At 39.6% G+C, this 18,325-nt stretch overlaps 1 protein-coding gene across 1 annotated transcript in view; it reads right to left on the bottom strand.

Annotated features, from left to right (window-relative positions):
• Positions 1-18,325, bottom strand: part of marchf5 (membrane-associated ring finger (C3HC4) 5) — an 84,713-nt gene that overhangs the window by 4,979 nt on the left and 61,409 nt on the right. The window contains exons 3-5 of the mRNA XM_068002446.1: positions 14,849-14,979; positions 14,090-14,273; positions 1,118-1,284 (exon numbers count right to left, since the gene is read on the bottom strand). Coding sequence (XP_067858547.1) covers positions 1,118-1,284; positions 14,090-14,273; positions 14,849-14,979 — 482 coding nt within the window. The remainder of the gene's footprint in view (positions 1-1,117; positions 1,285-14,089; positions 14,274-14,848; positions 14,980-18,325) is intronic.

The raw sequence follows: 18,325 nt of genomic DNA, 5'->3' as shown, positions 1-18,325 counted from the left end.
GTGATGTAAAATGTTGTAGATCTAGAAAATAAAACTGGATCCATGAAAAGTTGTAAAATATATGACTATTTGAGCTTCCACCACCCCCATTTTTAACCTAATTTCCTACTGATTATATTTACAAGATGGTGGACAAAATTTCCTGGAAGAGAGGAAAGTCACTTGGCATAGGAAATATTAATCCAATTTTTTAGTTCACAGTAGTCCAGACTAAAATAATACTTGCATCTACTATCATTGTTACATCAAAATTGGGACATAAGGAGAATAATTGATGGTAAGCCATTAAATATTGAATTTAACACAGTCTTGACTGACTTTACCACACTCTGGAGTGACTGAATTCACTGGCATCTGGAGTGCTCAGTTTCCTTCAGTCATTGGAGAGAATTCATATTCAACATATTGCTACTGAGTGACTTCTTATGTGTGTGTGCATTATACAGAAACAAGAAACAAAGAACTTACATTCATAAAGCGCTTTTCATGACCTCAGGACATCCCAAAGCACTTAACAGCCAATGTAGTACTTTTAAACCGTAATCACAATGTAGGGAAATGCGGCAGCTAATTTGCACACAGCAAGGTCCCACAAACAGTAATGAGATAATAACCAGATAATTATTTTTAGTGGTGTTGGTTGAGGGATAAATATTGGCCAGGACATCGACCCTTGCTAGTCTTCGAATAGTGCCATGTGATCTTTTACGTCCTCGAGAGGGCAGACAGGGCCTCAGTTTATCGTCTCATCCGAAAGACAGCAACTCCAACAGTGCACTCCCTCAATACAGTGCTGAAGTGTTGGCCTAGATTATGTGCTCATGTCTCTGGAATAGGACTTGAACCCATGACTTTCTGACTCTGAGGCAAGAATGCTACCCATTGAGCCAGGTCTGAAATATGTATATCTGCACATTTCAGAAACATCCTTTACTATTGCTGTGATTAGGAAACATTAACAACTGAAATTACTCCACTTGTAAGAATATTTGTAAGAACTTTGAATAATCAATGATAAACAAACATATGCTGTCTAAAGTTTTGTATGCAAAAGTTGAGTGAGAGAATATGCTTCAATAGCAGGCTTAAACTGTTGATGTTTAAGAATATTTCTCACCAAAATAGTCCTTTGCAGGTTTGAGTTGACACTGCTGAACATTAATTTACCAACTATAGTGGCAATGGTAGGAAAAACCAAAGCCCCACAAAGAATGCGAGTAGCTGACACATGATCTGCTAGTGGGCTGGCCTCGGCTGGAACACGAGGAACAGGGCAGCCTATTCCTATAAGAATAAAAAGAGAAGGAAAAAAACCATCAAAGGAAATTCACACATCAAACACTTCCTTTTTATTTGTCAGGAGGGGGCAGCAAACATTCACCCACAATAATAACTAATATCTTCTGTTAGGAAATATTGCTCAGTTATCAGCTATACTCTGCAGTGATTATGCAAGAATCACGCTCCAGGTTTTTAGCACTGAGAATAGCCAGGTGTGTATGCATATGACATAAAGTAGGACTAAAAGCCAACAAACAACAATTGGCAAACTGTCTTATTTAAGAAAGTCATTTTATGTTATTCCTAAATACTAATTCCAGAATCATACTTGGCGAAGTATTCCAATGTAAGCCGTTTGTGACTACAGTCAAATTGTTGTCTTCGTTGGTCTCCGGACACAGGATATTACAGAGGAATTTGTTGAATTCTTGGTTTAGTCTGTACATGAAGCTGATTTCATAAACTTAAGTGACAAACTATTTCTTGTGCAGTGTTCTATCACACGCATGTTCCAATTAGATTTTTTTTTTAAATGACTAAAATGATCTTACCTTTACTTAGTGCAGTTTTGGAATATCATCTTTCTTCTTGCAAAAAGGACAACGCTAACAGTGGCAACATATGCCAACATTTACTGAAAGCCATCATCAAGGTGTCTGTCATATTATGTCAGCTGCATAGCATGAACATATTTTACTTGTGGCACTGATACCATAGGAACCTCAATAGCAGCAAGTTGCTTGGGGTTCAGTTATGTGCTTGCTACCACTTAGCATCAGCCCACCACACGTTTAGTTTTTTGCCCTTTAATTAGCAGTAGCTGAGGGAAAAGCAGATCTGCCCAGGTTGTTATCTCACGTAAATGGAATTAATTCCACATTTTATATACATGAGAAAATATCCACAGCACTGTTATTGGCTACATGGGATGGCTTCAATTTTGCACAAATATAAGGCAACAAAAAAAAGTCACTGATAATAATAATTCTCTACTTAAAGGATAATCATTTGCAGCATAAAAGACAAGGCTGCAGAAAAAATACATTGTTCAGATTTCTACCCTATGTGTAATTGTACATTTGTACAATAAAATACAAAACTACAATATATTCAACAGTAGTAATCAGTAAGTTTTCTGTCAAAACTTCAACTAAGGTCTCTGGTGCTAAAGGGCCTAAAAAGTACCATCTCCTGATACTTGTATCATATCAAAGCTAAATGGGTTGTTAGCAAAATTTGTGCGTGCATATTGTAAATTTGTCCGATAAATCATTATAATCATTTAATGTGTTTTTTCTTCCTGATTGGTTAAGGGGGCTCTAGTGACTGTGTTTTTCTGCCTTGGTTATCCCACTAATCATATTCCACAAAAGACAACCAATCACATTTGATAGAGCAGGCATGACAGTTCACTAACTTCCTCAGTCCCTGTTGCGCTGCAGGCCGCCTCCTCAGTCCCTACAGCCTCCCCACTCTCTCCGAATGTCAAGACACAGAAAGCTCCTTTGACCCAGCATCACGACATCTCACACTGTAGGACAAAGGAAAGAACCCGATCCATACAAAAACTTTCTTGGTACACTAAAAGAAAACAAAAGAACTTGTATTTACATAGTCCTCAGGTTGTCACAAATGCTTTACAGAACAATGGATTACTTTTGAAGTGTACTCACTATTGTTGTGTAAGCAAATGTGGCAACCTATTTTTTCTACAGCACTGTGCCAAAAACAGTAAATAAATGAATGACCAAGTCATTTTTTTTCGTGGTGTTGGTTGAGGAAGCAATGTTGACAGGGCACTGGAGCACTTTCTGCCTTTCTTCTACTAGTGCCTTGAGATCTTTCCTATCTACCCGAGCAGGCAGACGGGGGGCCTCAGTTTAACGACTTATCTGGAAGATTGTACTTCCCACAATGCAGCATTCTCCTATGATTGCACTGAAGACTTTGTTGAGAATATGTGCTCAAGTCTGTAGTGCAGCTTGAACCGACAACGTTCCGATTTGGATTAGAGTGCAACCAACTGAGCCAAGCTGATACCAAGAATTGCATATGTTGACAAACTGGGATTCCACTTTATTCCTATCTACAGTGAGATGGACATTCCGAAGTATATTTCTAACTTTTTGTTAGACAACTGTCAGATTTAGAGGGCCACTTTGAATAGCTGCTCACTTCACATTAGCATGTGTGTGTGATGAAGGAGGTGTTAACAGTCAACACTAGCAATAAAGAAAAGATGCATTTATATACAGCCGAAGCTTTTCCAATTCCACGACCACCCCTTCCCGCACTCTCCTTTCTTGTCTCTGGCCTCTTGTGCATTCTCCACTCCCTTCACTCCACCACTGGCGACACTCCTTAAAACCACCTCTTTGACCACGCTTTTGCTCACCCCTCCTAATCTTTCTTTCTTTGGGTTAGTGTCCATTTTTCCACACATCTACGTGAAGCATGTTGGGATGTTTTAAAGGTGTTATGTAAATGTAAGTTGTCATTATTGTTGTTAAGGGGTTAGCCTTGGCTCATTGGTAGCACTCTCACCTCTGACTCAGAAGGTCGGGAGTTCAAACCCCACTCCAGAGACTTGGGCGCATAATCCATGTGACACTTCAGTTCAGTACAGAGGGAGTGCTGCACTACTGGAGATGCTGTCTTTCAGATGATACGTTAAACTGAGGCTCCGCCTGTTCTCTCAGGCGGGTGTAAAAGATCCCATGGCACTATTCTAAGAGCAGGGGAGTTCTCACCAGTGTCCTGGCCAATATTTATCCGTCAAACAACATCAATAAAACAGAACGTCTGGTCATTTATCCCAATGATGTTTGTGGGACCTTGCTGTACACAAATTGGCTGCCACATTTCCCTACATTACAATGGTGACTACACTTCAAAAGTACTTCATTGTTGTGAAGCACTTTGGGACATCCTGAGGTCATGAAAGATTCTATATAAATGGAAGCTCTTTCTTTTCTTCCTTTTAGATCCTGCGGATATCCCAAAGCACTTCATAACCAATGAATTACCATTTGAAATGTAGATAAATGCAGCAGTCAATTTGTGCACAGCAAGGTCCCACAAAAAGCAATGAGATGAATAATTAATTATTCTGTTTAGGGGGCGTTTGAAGGATGAAGGTTGGCCAGAACGCCAGAAGAACTCCCTGTTCTTCTTGAAAAAGTACTATGGCATCATTTACGTTTCCCTGAACAGGCAGCCAGAGCCTTGGTTTTACAGTCTCATCCAAAACACGACACCTCTGACACTGTAGCACTCCCTCACTACTGCAATAAAGTGTCAACCTAGATTATATGATCAAGTCCTGGAGGGGGAGGGGGTGTTGAACCCACAACTTTCTGACTCAGTGGTGAAAGTTACCACCTTGCTAGGGCAATCCAAAAGCCAAACGACACCTGCAGCCAAACAGCACAAGTGCTTTGGCAGATAGGGAATGGCATCTCCCTAAAAAATTCCAATATAAAAAGACCCAGTCATCAGCAGTGGAAGTTAGAGATCAAGTCCAAAATACATGATTGGGAGCAAAAAGGAATGGTAATATACACGTAATGGAAAGTCGCTCAGGGGTGTGGGGAAAGAGCGACCTAGGGTTCAAATACATAATTCTTGTAATGTGCGAGTGCAACAACTTGCATTTATGTAGCCTCTTTAACGTAGTAAAAGTCCCAAGGTGCTTCACAGGAGCGTTACTGAAGAAAATTCGACACCGAGCCAGCCACATAAGGAGGTATTAGGACAGTTGAGGTAGGTTTTAAGGAGCGTCTTAAAGGAGAGAGGAGAGAGGCAGAGAGGTTTGGGGAGGGAATTCCAGAGCTTAGGGCCTAGGCAGCTGAAGGCACAGCTGCCAAGGGTGGAGTGATTAAAATCAGGGATGCGCAAGAGGCAAGAATTGAAGGAGCACAGGGATCTCGGAGGGTTGTAGGAGGTTACAGAAATAGGAAAGGGCGAGGTAGATAAAGCTATAAAAAGGCCAATAGCATCTTGTGTTTTATAAACAGGAGCACAGAGTACAAAAGTAATGATGAATTTGTTTAAGACAATGGTGATGCCACCGTCAAGAGTATTGCGTGCATTATTACAGGAACAATATTAAAACCACACACAGTGTACAGCATAGATTCACCAGGAGTTGGAAACAGTAGCTATGAGGAGTGACTTGAGATACTGGGACAATTTCCACTAGATCAGAGATGGCCATGTGGTGATTTAACAGAAGTTTTTATTTTATGAAGGGTTTTGAATGGGTGAATTGGGAAACTCTATTTTCTCCTGTTGCGGAGTCAGTAATGAGGGGGTCATCAAATTAAAATGGTCACTAAGCGAGTGAGAGGAAGAGAAATTTCATTGTTCCATGTTCCAACAACACTGCAAAATTTGTCACAGGGAGGCTGAGGCACAGACCACTGCATCTTTTAAAGAAAAAGTGGATAAATATTTGAAGCAGAAGAACATTCAGGGCCATTGGGAGAGAGCAGGGCAGTGGGATTAGTTTTGGATTGTCCTAGCAACGAACCAGCACAGACACAATGAACCAAATAGCCTCCTACTATGCTGTAAATTTTTGTTGTTAGGAACACGGGAACAGGAGTAGGCCATTTAGCCCCTCGAGCCTGTTCCGCCATTCAATGAGATCATGGCTGATCTGTGACCTAACTCCATATAACTGCTTTAACCAAAGATATTAAGGGATATGGGGCTAACAAAAATCTTATCAATCTTAGATTTAAAATTAACAATTGAGATAGTATCAACTGCCGTTTGTGGAAGAGAGTTCCAAATTTCTACCACCCTGTGTGTAGAAGTGTTTCCTAACTTCATTCCTGAAAGTCCTGGCTCTAGTTTTTAGGCTATGTCCCCTAGTCCTGGACTCCCCAACCAGCAGAAATAGTTTCTATTTACCCTGTTAGTTCTCCTTAATATCTTGAAAATTTCAATCAAATCACTCCTTAATCTTCTAAATTCCAGGGAATACAGCCCTAGTTTGTGTAATCGCTCCTTGTAATTTAACCCTTTGAGTCCAGGTATCATTCTAGTAAATCTACACTGCACTCCCTCCAAGGCAAATATATCCTTCCTAAGGTGCGGTGCCCAGAACTGCTCACAGGTGCGGTCTAACCAGGGTTTTGTATAGCTGCAGCATAACTTCTGCCCCCTTGTACTCTAGTCCTCTAGATATAAAGGCCAGCATTCCATTAGCCTTTTTGATTATTTTCTGTACCTGTCCATGACATTTTCATGATCTATGTACATGGACCCCGAAGTCTCTTTGGACCTCCAACGTTTCAAGCTTTTCACCATTTATTCCTTTGTTTTATTCCTTCGAAAGTGTTTAGGGTCTGGTGGAAGATGGTCATATCCGTTTCCAACATGAGGCTCAATACCACAGTCCCTCCTCCTAAAAAAGGTGTCATGAGCCAAACCTACAGGCATATTGCAGAGTTATTGAATACTATATTTGTTGAATAACTGATGATTGTTCAAGCCTTATTCGGGAAGGTAGCGGGTCTCCCCTTCATCTATTTCAATTATCCCTTTGAATATTGTCCCAAGTGAAAAGCAGCAAACATACACTTATCCACCAGAATTACAAACGAGTATTCCTACAGTCAACTTTGCCAAACTTCATAAAGCTGCAGTAAGCTGCTAACACAGTGAGGACTTGCTAACAGAGGACTTTCAACTGGGAATTTGGCACTAACTGATTTAAACCAAGGGACTATAAACTAATTTATCAACTTTTAAAACTTAAATAAAAAAAACATTAAAAAAAAGACAAAGTAATTACTAATTATTTCGAAATCAAGCTAAATCGATTTACTAAATATAATCTAGATCTCAAGTGGTTCTATTAGTCCTAGAAATAAGCTACTGATTAAATAAATAAAAACTAGAAATGTTAGTACAGGCTGTGTGTCGGGACTGTAATACGTGGGAGTTTGTGGACAGCGAGACTGTCCCAGGTTGCCACATCTGCAGTAAATGTCTCTGGCTTGAGACACTCCAGCTCAGAGTCTTTGAGCTGGGGTGCGAGTTAGAGACACTCCGACACATAAGGGAGGGGGAAGTAGAGAAGGAGGTCCTGCCGACACTGGTCCTATTCAACAGGTACGAGGTACTTGAAGGCTGCAGAAAGGAGGATGCCCAGAATGCTAACAATGTCACTGTGGAGCATGAGGCAGTCCAAAGGTAGGGGGGGGGAAGGGAGGGGGAGTGGGGGGGGGAAGGGGATCAGGGGATCAGGAAAGAAAGGTTGTAATCATAGGGGATTCTATAATTAGGGGGATAGATAGTGTTCTCTGCAGTCACAACAGAGTGTCCAGGAGGGTGTGTTGCCTACCTGGTGCAAGGGTAAAGGACATCTCAGAGCAACTGGAGAAGAACTTGGAAAGGGAGGGGGAGGATCCAGTTGTCATGGTTCATGTCAGCACCAATGACATAAGGAAGAACAAGGTGGAGGTCCTGCTGAGGGGATATCAAAAGCTAGGAACTAAATTAAAAAGCAGGACCTCACGGGTGGTAATCTCAGGATTACTACCCGAGCCACGTGCTAATTGGCATAGGAATAGGCAGATCAGAAAGGTGAATGTGTGGCTCAAAGAGTGATGTGGGAAGGAAGGTTTAGATTTCATGGGACACTAGCACCAGTACTGGGGCAGAAAGGAGCTGTACCGCTGGGACAGGCTCCACCTAAACCAGAATGGGACCAGAGTCCTAGAGGAAAGGATAAATAGGGCGGTGCATAAGGTTTTAAACTAGCAAGTTGTGGGGGGTGGGGGTGCAGGATCTGGTAGCAATAAAAGCTTAAAGATAAAACAAACAAGAGATGAGTGTAAAGGTCAGACCAGGGTAAGGAATAAAGATAACATAAATGGTCAAGAAACACATACAGTTATAAAACAGAAGTATAAAAGGATATATGTAAAATAAATGTAAAAGGAACAACTATTAAAGATGAATTAAACTGCCTGTACAGCAATGTACACAGCGTCCAAAATAAAACGAGGAACCAGATGTAGTAGGAAAAACTGAAACATAAAGAACAGGACTGGCAACTAAATATTGCAGATTATAACATAATCAGAAAGGATAGGGAAGGAAGAACCAGGGAGGGGGGTGGAGGGGGAGTAGCTGTTCTAATTAGAGATAACATAATGGCAATAGAAAAAAGGGACATAACTAACAGAAGGACAGAAACAAAATCCATTAGGATTGAAATAAAAGATTAGGGATCAATCAAGCTAATAGGGGTATACTACAGACCACCTAATAGATTACAACAGTGACTACATTTCAAAAGTACTTCACTGGCTGTAAAGCGTTTGGGATGTCCTGAGTCATGAAAGGCCCAAATAAATGCAAGTTCTTTCTTTCTTCAGGAGGTGGAGGAAGAACTATGTAATCAAATGTGTGAAATGAATAAAGGGCATAGAATAATAATCTTGGGAGATTTTAACTATCCCCAAATGAACTGGCAAGAAATGGTAGGTAAAGGGGTACAGGGAATGGAGTTTTTACAATGTGTTCAGGACTCCTTTCTTAGCCAGTATGTAAAAAGCCCAACAAGAGAGGAAGCATTGCTGGATCTAGTAATGGGAAATGAACTAGAACAGATAAGAGAAGAAAGCGTAGGTGAACATCTAGGCAATAGCGATCATAACATAATAAGGTTAAGATAAGGACTGAGATGGACATAAGTAAGACAAAGTCCAAAGTAATTAATTGGAAAAAAAACTGATTTTAAGGGAATGAGAATGGAACTGGGGAAAATAAACTGGAAAAATTTACTGATAAACAAAGCAACAGAATGGCAGTGGGAAACATTTAAAGTGGTGATCAAGAGAGTCCTGGTGAAATGTATCCCACCAAAAATAACAAACTAGTCAGTAATGATACGCCATGGATGAATAAAGAGATACGGGCAAAATTGAAACTAAAGAAAAAGGCATACACTAGGTACATAGACAATAAAGGAGGATGACAAAAGGGAAGAAGAAAAGGTTAGGAAAGAAGTTTAAAAAAATTAGGAAGGCAAAGAGAAACTATGAAATTATCAAGGAATATAAAAAGAAATAGTATTCCACAGACACATAAATAGCAAAAGTGAAATCAGGATAGGGATAGGGCCATAAAGGGATACCCACGGTAAACTCACAGGTAATGACAGCGAAATGGCAGAAATATTAAATAATTACTTTGCCTCAATATTTACCATGGAGACTAACATGATGGGTTGACATTAGAAAGAGATCAAAAAAGATAAAGACATTTAAGATTGAAAGGGGGGAGATAATTTATAAACTAATCAAACCTAGAGAGGATAAAACCCCTGGTCTGGATGGATTGCATCCGCACATATTAAAAGAAGTTAGGGAAGAGATAGCAGAGGCACTATTACATATATATAAAAATCCATTGGGAAAGGGATAGTGCCAGAGGACTGGCAGACAGCAATGTGATTCCTATATTTAAAAAGGGAGATAGACAAGTCCAGGGAACTACAGACCAATTAGCTTAACGTCGGTGGTAGGAAAGATAATGGAATCCTTATCCATCAAGAAACCAAAAATATAATGAAGAATAGTCAGCACAGATTTCAAAAGGGAAAATCATGCTTGACCAACCTTACTGAATTCTTTGACGAAGTAACAGAAAGGGTAGACAAGGGCAATATGGAAGATGTTCAAAAGGCCTTCGATAAGGTACCACAATAGTAGACTCATGACTAAGATCATAGCACGTGGAGTCAGGGGTCATGTAGCAGAATGGATAGCAAGCTGGCTACAAAACAGAAAACAGAGGGTAGAGGTTAAAAGGTAGTTACTCAGACTAGCAAAATGTGGGAAGTGCTGTTCCACTAGGATCGGTGCTGAGACCACCGTTGTTCACCATTTACATAAACGATTTGGACTCAGGAATCGGAAGTACAATTTCAAAATTTGCGGATGACACCAAATTGGGGAGTATACTGAGGAGGACTGCGACAAAATACAGGAAGACATTAATAAACTTGCAGAATAGGCGTGTAATTGGCAAATGAATTTCGATATAAATGTGAGGTATTACATTTTCATGGGAAGATTAAGGAGGCCATATACTCCTTAGAAAATAAGAATCTAAATGGGGTAGAGGAGCAGAGGGATCGGGGTGGGGGGGGGATTGAGATACACAAATGACAAAGTAGCGAAGCAGGTTATTAAAGTCATAAAAAAAGCAAACCAAGTACTGGGGTTCATTTCTAGAGGGACAGAACTGAAAAGCAGAGAAGTTATGTTAAACTTGTATAGAACATGTTAGATGCTGAGTGGCTGTTTCCCCTGGCTGAAGAGTCTAGAACTAGGAGGCAGAGTCTCAGGATAAGGGATTAGCCATTTAGGACTGAGATGAGGTGAAATTTCTTCACTCAGTAGGTCGTGAATCTTTGGAGTTCTCTACCCCAGAGGGCTGTGGATGCTCAGTCCTTGATTATATTCAAGACTGAGATCGATAGATATTTGGACTCCAAGGGAATCAAGGGATATGGGGATCGGGTGGGAAAGTGGAGTTGAGGTCAAAGATCAGCCACGATCTTACTGAATGGCGGAGCAGGCTCAAGGAATCGTATGGCTTACTCCTGCTCCTATTTCTTATGTTCTTAACCTTGGTTAGACCACACTTGGAGTACTGTGAACAGTTCTAGACTCCATATTATAAAAAGGATAGAGAGGCACTGGAGAAGGTGCAAAAAAGATTTACTAGGATGATATCAGAACTGAGAGGTTATACCTATCAGGAAAGATTTAACAGGCTGGGGCTCTTTTCTCTGGAAAAGACTGAGGGGAGACCTGACAGAGGTCTTTAAAATTATGAAAGGGTTTGTTAGGGTAGATGTAGAGAAGATGTTTCCACTCGCGGGAGAGACCAGAATTAGGGGCCATAAATGTAAGATAGTCACTAATAAATCCAACAGGGAATTCAGGAGAAACTTCTTTACCCAGAGAGTGGTTAGAATGTGGAACTCGCTACCACAGGGAGTAGCTGAGGCAACTAGCATAGATGCCTTTAAGGGGAAGTTAAATAAACACATGAGGGAGAAGGGAATCAAAGGATATGCTGTTAGGGTAAGATGAAGTAGGGAGGGAGGGAGCGAGGAAGCCTGTGTGGAGCATGAACACCAGCATGGACCTGTTGGGCCGAATTATCTGTTTCTGTGTCGTACATTCTATGTAATTAAGTTGCAACAAATCAATCAGAACAACCTAACCAGTTCCAATTTTGGCCTCAAGGCAACTAAAAGTGAATTTAAAAATGTAGGAAATTTTAAGAACAGTAAAAAGTCACAAGTCCAACAAGCTTGTTGGTTAATCATATGGCCTGCTCACCAAATTGTTGCATCCCTCCTTTTTTCAGGAAAGTACTGAGCTGTACCTTAGACCGATCCACACTGTTTTCTTCTATGCTCTTCCTGGTCACTTATTCCATATGACTATCTCTTTGCATGAAAAAGACATCCCTGAATTCCCTATTTACTCCTAATGCTTAAAGTATGCTTCAGTTTTGAACCTTTTATCAGCATGAATAATTTGTATATTATATATAAATCTTCTTCACAATACTGAAAACTTTTATTATTGTAGCTCATATTGAAGTTTCATCTCTTTCCAAAGGGAACATGCCCAATCTCCTTAAATTGTCCTCTCAAGTTAGATCTGAGAGACTTAGCGTTATCTTTCTTACTCTACAATACATTATTTTCAAATATAATATCCGTTCCAATCGAGAGGTGACCAATACAGCACACAGTACTCCAGCCGCTCTTAGGCTCATGGTACTGAAATGGTACCACTCTGTCAAAGATGTTACAGTATTAACCATCTACATTTCAAGAGCATCATTTAGGATATGCCGCCCTGGCTGCATTCATGAGCTAGCCTCTTATGAAGTGTCCAGTGAACTGCTGGAACTGGGTACACAACACTCTCAGAAAATTCAAATAATCAGTCATGAGAAATAGCCATTTATTTTTTGTTGCAACATCAACAGAGAGATCCTCAAAGGAAGCATTCCTGGAGCAATTTGGTTTCTCGCCTTCAGTAAAGATCTGGTGTTGTGGCCAAAAGGGGAAATTACTTCCTTTGCTGATGACACCACCAATAACAGAATGGTTGACTCCCATCTGAAAGACAGTGGGATATCTGTAATTGTCACATTATGTCAATGTAGGCAGATATAGACAAAATTGGACAATGGGCAAACAAAAGTAATTATCTTCACATTGAGATAAATGGTCAAAAAAATCCAACACTGCAATGGTTACAAATCTCACTTCAGTTACAAAAAAAAAAATCACCTTTGTCAGGCTTTATAATCACTTGCAATCTACATTGGGCTTAAAATAGTGAAGATGGTAGGAACAGCAGGCAGAAGAATTGGAGTACTCAACAAAATTCTGCCCCTCAGGGTGTATCTTGCTGCAATGGCAGCTCTTGAAACACACCTCCTCTGATCTTTTCAAGGCAGACAATTTTTCTGGGTAACAGCCAAGAAATAGAAAATCATGTACCCTCTTTAGGTAGGCCACACTAAACACTTGTTAATATGCACTCCCTTCCTATGTTTGGCAAGAAAGAAAGATAGAAGGACTAGAATAAGCCACTGGAAGCAATAAATATTACACCCAAGTTCCCAGAAAATGCAAGAAATCAATAAAGGAGATCGGCAGCAGAAAAATAGGAAAATCTAAATAGGCAAAGGAAAGACACAACAAATAAGGCAATCCCACAGACAGGAAGTAGAATAGTTAGCCATAACTACAAAAAAGGAAATCATGGCCAAATTAGAGCTATATGGAAGCTACAAAGAAAACCAATTTTCCACCTGGATTCAGTAAAGTCAAAGCCATGTAGAACTGTGGACTTGAGAATAGCTCACAATGCCAGATGTGGCTGGACTGTTAGACTTATACAAAATTATGAATGGAGCACCAACAGCAGAATTGATTTCTAGTGCTTACGCCAATCCTCCATGTTTACGTCAGCAATGTAATAGCTGCTGTAGTCACATCGCAACATTCTATCAATCCTTCTTCTTTCCTGTGGAACTCTTTCCAAATAATGCAATTGTCTGGTAACTCTGTCCAATGTATGCACAATATTAACCATTGCTTGCTGAACTAGGGTTACTGGAACATACATTGTGTTATGAGAAATTTGTGACTTGACCATAGTCTACTGGGTAACCAATCTCCACACCTTCGTGTGGAGAAATCAACCACCAGGATTAATGTCACAAGACACGTCTTCATTAGGGTTTGACTGCAGCAGTACCTTGTTAATATACCACCTTATGTATAACAAAACACCTGTATGCCCAGCCACTATAATTATATTTAATATAACCTTCAAATTCCAAAACAAAACTTTTGGATTAAAAAAAAGTGAATGACAATTCCTTTTTACTGCACTATTCAGATTATGGATCAGCAACATTTTTATACTATTATGGAGGCATACCTTAATTTCCAGCCGCCAAAGAAAAATCAATCACTTTTAAAAAACTTACATACATTATTTTATATTTGCATATGTACATGAAGACAACCTGGAGTACTCTGTATTGTGGTCAAAGTTGCATTAATTATGTAGCTGGTCTCCTAGAGGTTATCATCTGTACAAATACTGACAACCCACATCAACAATATTTCTTAACAAGCTTTGATAAGCAGGGATGTGTTTTTTTTAATAAAAGGAATGTGTAATTTATTCTTTAGGTGTCTGCAAAGCATAGTCACATTACCTAGATGTATTTGCATTACCTGGAAATATACTGTTTAAAATCTGCAACTTATTGGAGTATTTTCGCCACAGTCTCAACACATAGTCCTCCCAACGAATCATCTTGCCCAAAATAAGCATAACTGGAATGGTGGGAAGTCCAATCAAAAGGAACAGTGGGTCAGCTCTCTCCATGACATCTAGGCCTTCTTTATGTCCTACCACCTTAACAATGCAAAAATCCACATTATCCATTCTGGTAATTTGGCCAATAATTACAAACAATGGATTTAGACAGTTGTCAGTTAATCAAAATCAACATTGGTTTTAACTAAAACAGTAGTTAATAATCATATAGATGTTTCACAACTTTTCATTTCAGAACTTTCCAATTTCAGTACAACAAATAAGGTCATATGTTTCACTTCGACAATGTATCAGTTCATGCGTAAGAACAGGTGGTTTGTGCAAATGAATTACAAGTAAAGCTGACTTGAACAGTGGTCCTTATTAAAGTGCAGGTAGTTGTGTAGAGAACTTCTGAAAAACAAGTTACAATCTACCATACACTCAAAGTTCAGTTCACCATCAAAACCATTCTGTTGTTAATATTCTTGTGACATAGAACAAGGTGAAACTCTTGACAGACAATAACTGCACCCTAAGAAGCACATTTTGTCTGGATTTCAAACTTGTTTTGCATGCAATACAACATTTGCAAAAGTATACACAGTAACAAGCAAGACAAAAAAAACAACCATTATCCAATATGCAGTTACTTGCAAGTTTCTATATATTACCTGCATAACAGTCACAGCTCCATAGGTGACAGCTGTCCAGTAGATAGAACCCACCATGATTCCAGCTGCAGCAAATGGGCATGCTTTAGAGATGAGGCGGTCTGCAAGATCCAATACATAAACAACTGGACCTAAAACAAGGTGAAAAATATAACTGAGAATGTACACCAGAATTTTGTTTTGATTAAAGAAAAAGTCCTCCCAATCGCTCATCTGTTGGGAGGACAGATGAGCGATTGTAAATCTTATATTTACAACAGGAAATTAAGAATTTGCAATGGTGTTATTTTATATGGTACTTATTCTGGTCAAATTACAAAGCAGTTTATTTTTAGGTTTGATTACTAATTTTAGTCCAAGAGTTAATATCACAGTTGCTGATAGCTAATACTGAACAGACTTGTAGAACATTTACACTGCAATCAAATATGATTTTAAGAATAAGCTACAAATGCAAGCTTGTAAACATTACATTTCATGAGTTTTCCTCATCAAATATCCTCTCCAATAGCCATTTGTAAAGGGGGAGGGTTAAAAGTACACTATGTGCACTTTTCTACAATAATGATGACAAGAGGTATGCTTCAAAATTGGCATATCAGCCGGATTTCTCTCCCCATCCTGTGACAGTCCAGTTTGTTACTGGGCTGTCTAGAAATTATGTGTCTTATGATGTGAGGACATTAATTATCACTGGCAAAGAAAATATCATAATTCAAGCCAGGACCTCATCTTATGCGACGTCCCTACCCTTTTTAGGCTATGTTTGCGTTATTTGTACTCATTATAAACAGAGGACAATGATTTGGGTTCAAGTAGGTCACCAATGAGGTTCCTTGGTCTTGGAATTTAAGATACAATCCTAAAATCTGCATTTTTCTCTCTGAAATTACATGTTGGTCAAATCTATTTTATTTTGTTACACCAAAAGATTAAAAGCCAGAATCATAGAAGTTGACATCGCAGAAGGAGGCCAATTGGCCATGGAGTCTGTACTGGATTTTTGTTAGAGCCGCCTAAAACTAATCCCACTGAGCTGCTCTCTCCCCATACTCCTGTATCTTTCTCTACTTCAAATGTTTATCTACTGTCCCCTTAAGAGATGAAAGTCTGTGCCTTAACTACTCCCTGTGCCAAAGCACTATGCTCCAATAACATTACATAAATAAATTTCTCCTAATTCCTCTCCTCACTTAGGTTTTTAAATTGATGACTCCTCGTCACCGACTCCCAACCAAAGGAAATAGTCTTTCTTTATTCACGTATCAAAACCTTTTATCATTTTCTGCACCAGCAGGAATTGTCCTATTATCTCAAGTATCTCCTCATAACTTTAGTTTCACATTCCTAGCATCAACCTGGTGAATCTACGCTGTATATTCTCTATGGTTTTAATGTCCTTTCTCTAAAGGGGCAATTAAAACTACACACAGTAGTCTAACTGTAGCCTAAGCATGGTAATGTACAAATTTAGCACCCCTTTGCTCTTGTGCCCCTATTTATTAAAACCCAAAATGCTATTGGGCATTTTCAATTTCAAGGAATTATGCATTTGACCCCTTTCTAGCTCATCCTGTCCTTCTACATCATTCAGTGTAGTTCAATTGAGCTTATACTGACTTTCCTTGTTTTTCCTCCCAACATGCATTAGCTCATCCGCCACCTGTGTTCCCATTCTGCTAACCCTCTTATGTCTTCCTTTTGAATGAGATGTTAAACTGTGGTAACCTGCCTCTTTAGATTGACATAAAAGATCCCATGGTACTATTTGAAGAAGAGTGGAAAGTGCTGCTGGTGTCCTGGCCAACATTCACCCTTCAACTACCACTACCATTTACCTCATTGCTGTTTGTGGGACCTTGCTCTGCATAAACTGGCTGCTGCATTTGCCGAGATAACAACAGTGACTACACTTCAAAAAGGTAATTAATTGGCTGTGTAGCACTTTGGGATGTCATGAGGATGTGAAAGTCACCTTATAAATGTACGTTCTCTCCTTTCCTACACAGAATTACATAGAACGTACAGTGCAGAAACAGGCCATTTGGCCCAACAGCTCGTGTGAAGCATAAACACAGGCATGGACCGGTTGGGCCAAATGGCACTCCTAAAGTCACTGTTTGCCAAACCCTCCACTTTTGTGTCGTCGGACAATTTGATATCGTGCTCCCTTAGAGTAAGTGACCTGTGGAACAAGATTCCAGAGACTGATTCCTTCAGTCTCACAGTGATCACAGCATATGAGAAAAGGTAAGAGTAAATTATTTCTAGATAATAATGGTAGGTCTGGGGTCTCCCGATCTTCTACAAGGGCTCAGCGAGTAATTTTTGTCAAGACGATTCCCGTAATGGCTGCTGGTCTTTATTTGTCTCTCTAAGGAAGAGTTTGTATGGGGGAAATGGACAGTTGATGCATGGGACGAAATCAAACAAAGGATAAGGGTGAGCAATATGGGCCCAAAGGCTTTTTCTCATCCTGGATACATAAACATTTGTTCTCGAAAGATCTCTTCCCTCTCTAGAGCTGAAGTGGGCCTAGCACTGACCCTTGGGGTGCATCACTTACAACTCTTCTCCAATCCAAGCAATACACATTAACCATAATCTTTTGTTTCCTGTCTATCAATTAACTTTCTATCCATGCTGCTGCATTCCCTCTTATACCACAAACCACATTTGTGTAACAAGCCTACTCTAAGGCACCTCATCGAACACATTCTGAAAATCCATATACACTTCACCCACTGCATTCCCATCATCTATACAGTCAGTTCTTCAAAAGACTCATCAAACATGATTTGCCTTTAACAAATCCCCGCTGGCTATGTTAAATAAGAGTTTAAAATTTTTTTTTAAATAAAAGTAGCGGTATTTTACCAACAATTTCTGAGAAGACCAAGTTCTCCCCATTGAGAAATATTGACCAGATGTTGCCTGCCATCTGCATCTATATTAAAAGGTACAAACTTAGGAGCTAAGTGACACAATAGTACAGTGTCCTCTAATCTCTGGAACCAGAATTTAAATCCAGTTTAGACTGATGAGATGAAATATAGGTAACCTCAATCAAGTTCTTAACAAGTGTGACCATAGATCCACAAGATAAAACTGTCCATAATTCAGAATTTTCACCGAAAGGATTGCTTCCAGTCCAAACCTACAAAAAACAGGGGACTGCACAAGGACAGCCCTCTCCGTGGCTGAGTTTACCCCTACAAGTACATCACCAAAGAGATGCGGTCAGAGTCAGTCCTCTGAAACAGCACAGCATTTGCTGGTTAGTGTTTAAGCCAGACCTTCAGGTTATGACAAAAGACAAGAACTGCTATACTTCAATATTCCATATCAATCCAAAAAATAAGCACAGAATATCAGTGATAAAGCTTCATGCACCTTTTCTCCCATCTGTAGAATATATTATATATACATTTTAAAACTCTTATCAGTAAAGGGCATCCAGACGATTCCAGTAGCTAC

The sequence above is a fragment of the Heptranchias perlo genome, chromosome 21, assembly GCF_035084215.1.
Source record: "Heptranchias perlo isolate sHepPer1 chromosome 21, sHepPer1.hap1, whole genome shotgun sequence".
NCBI lineage: Eukaryota > Metazoa > Chordata > Chondrichthyes > Hexanchiformes > Hexanchidae > Heptranchias > Heptranchias perlo.
Note: the sequence above shows the minus strand (reverse complement) of the source record. Positions and strands in the feature narration are given on the sequence as shown.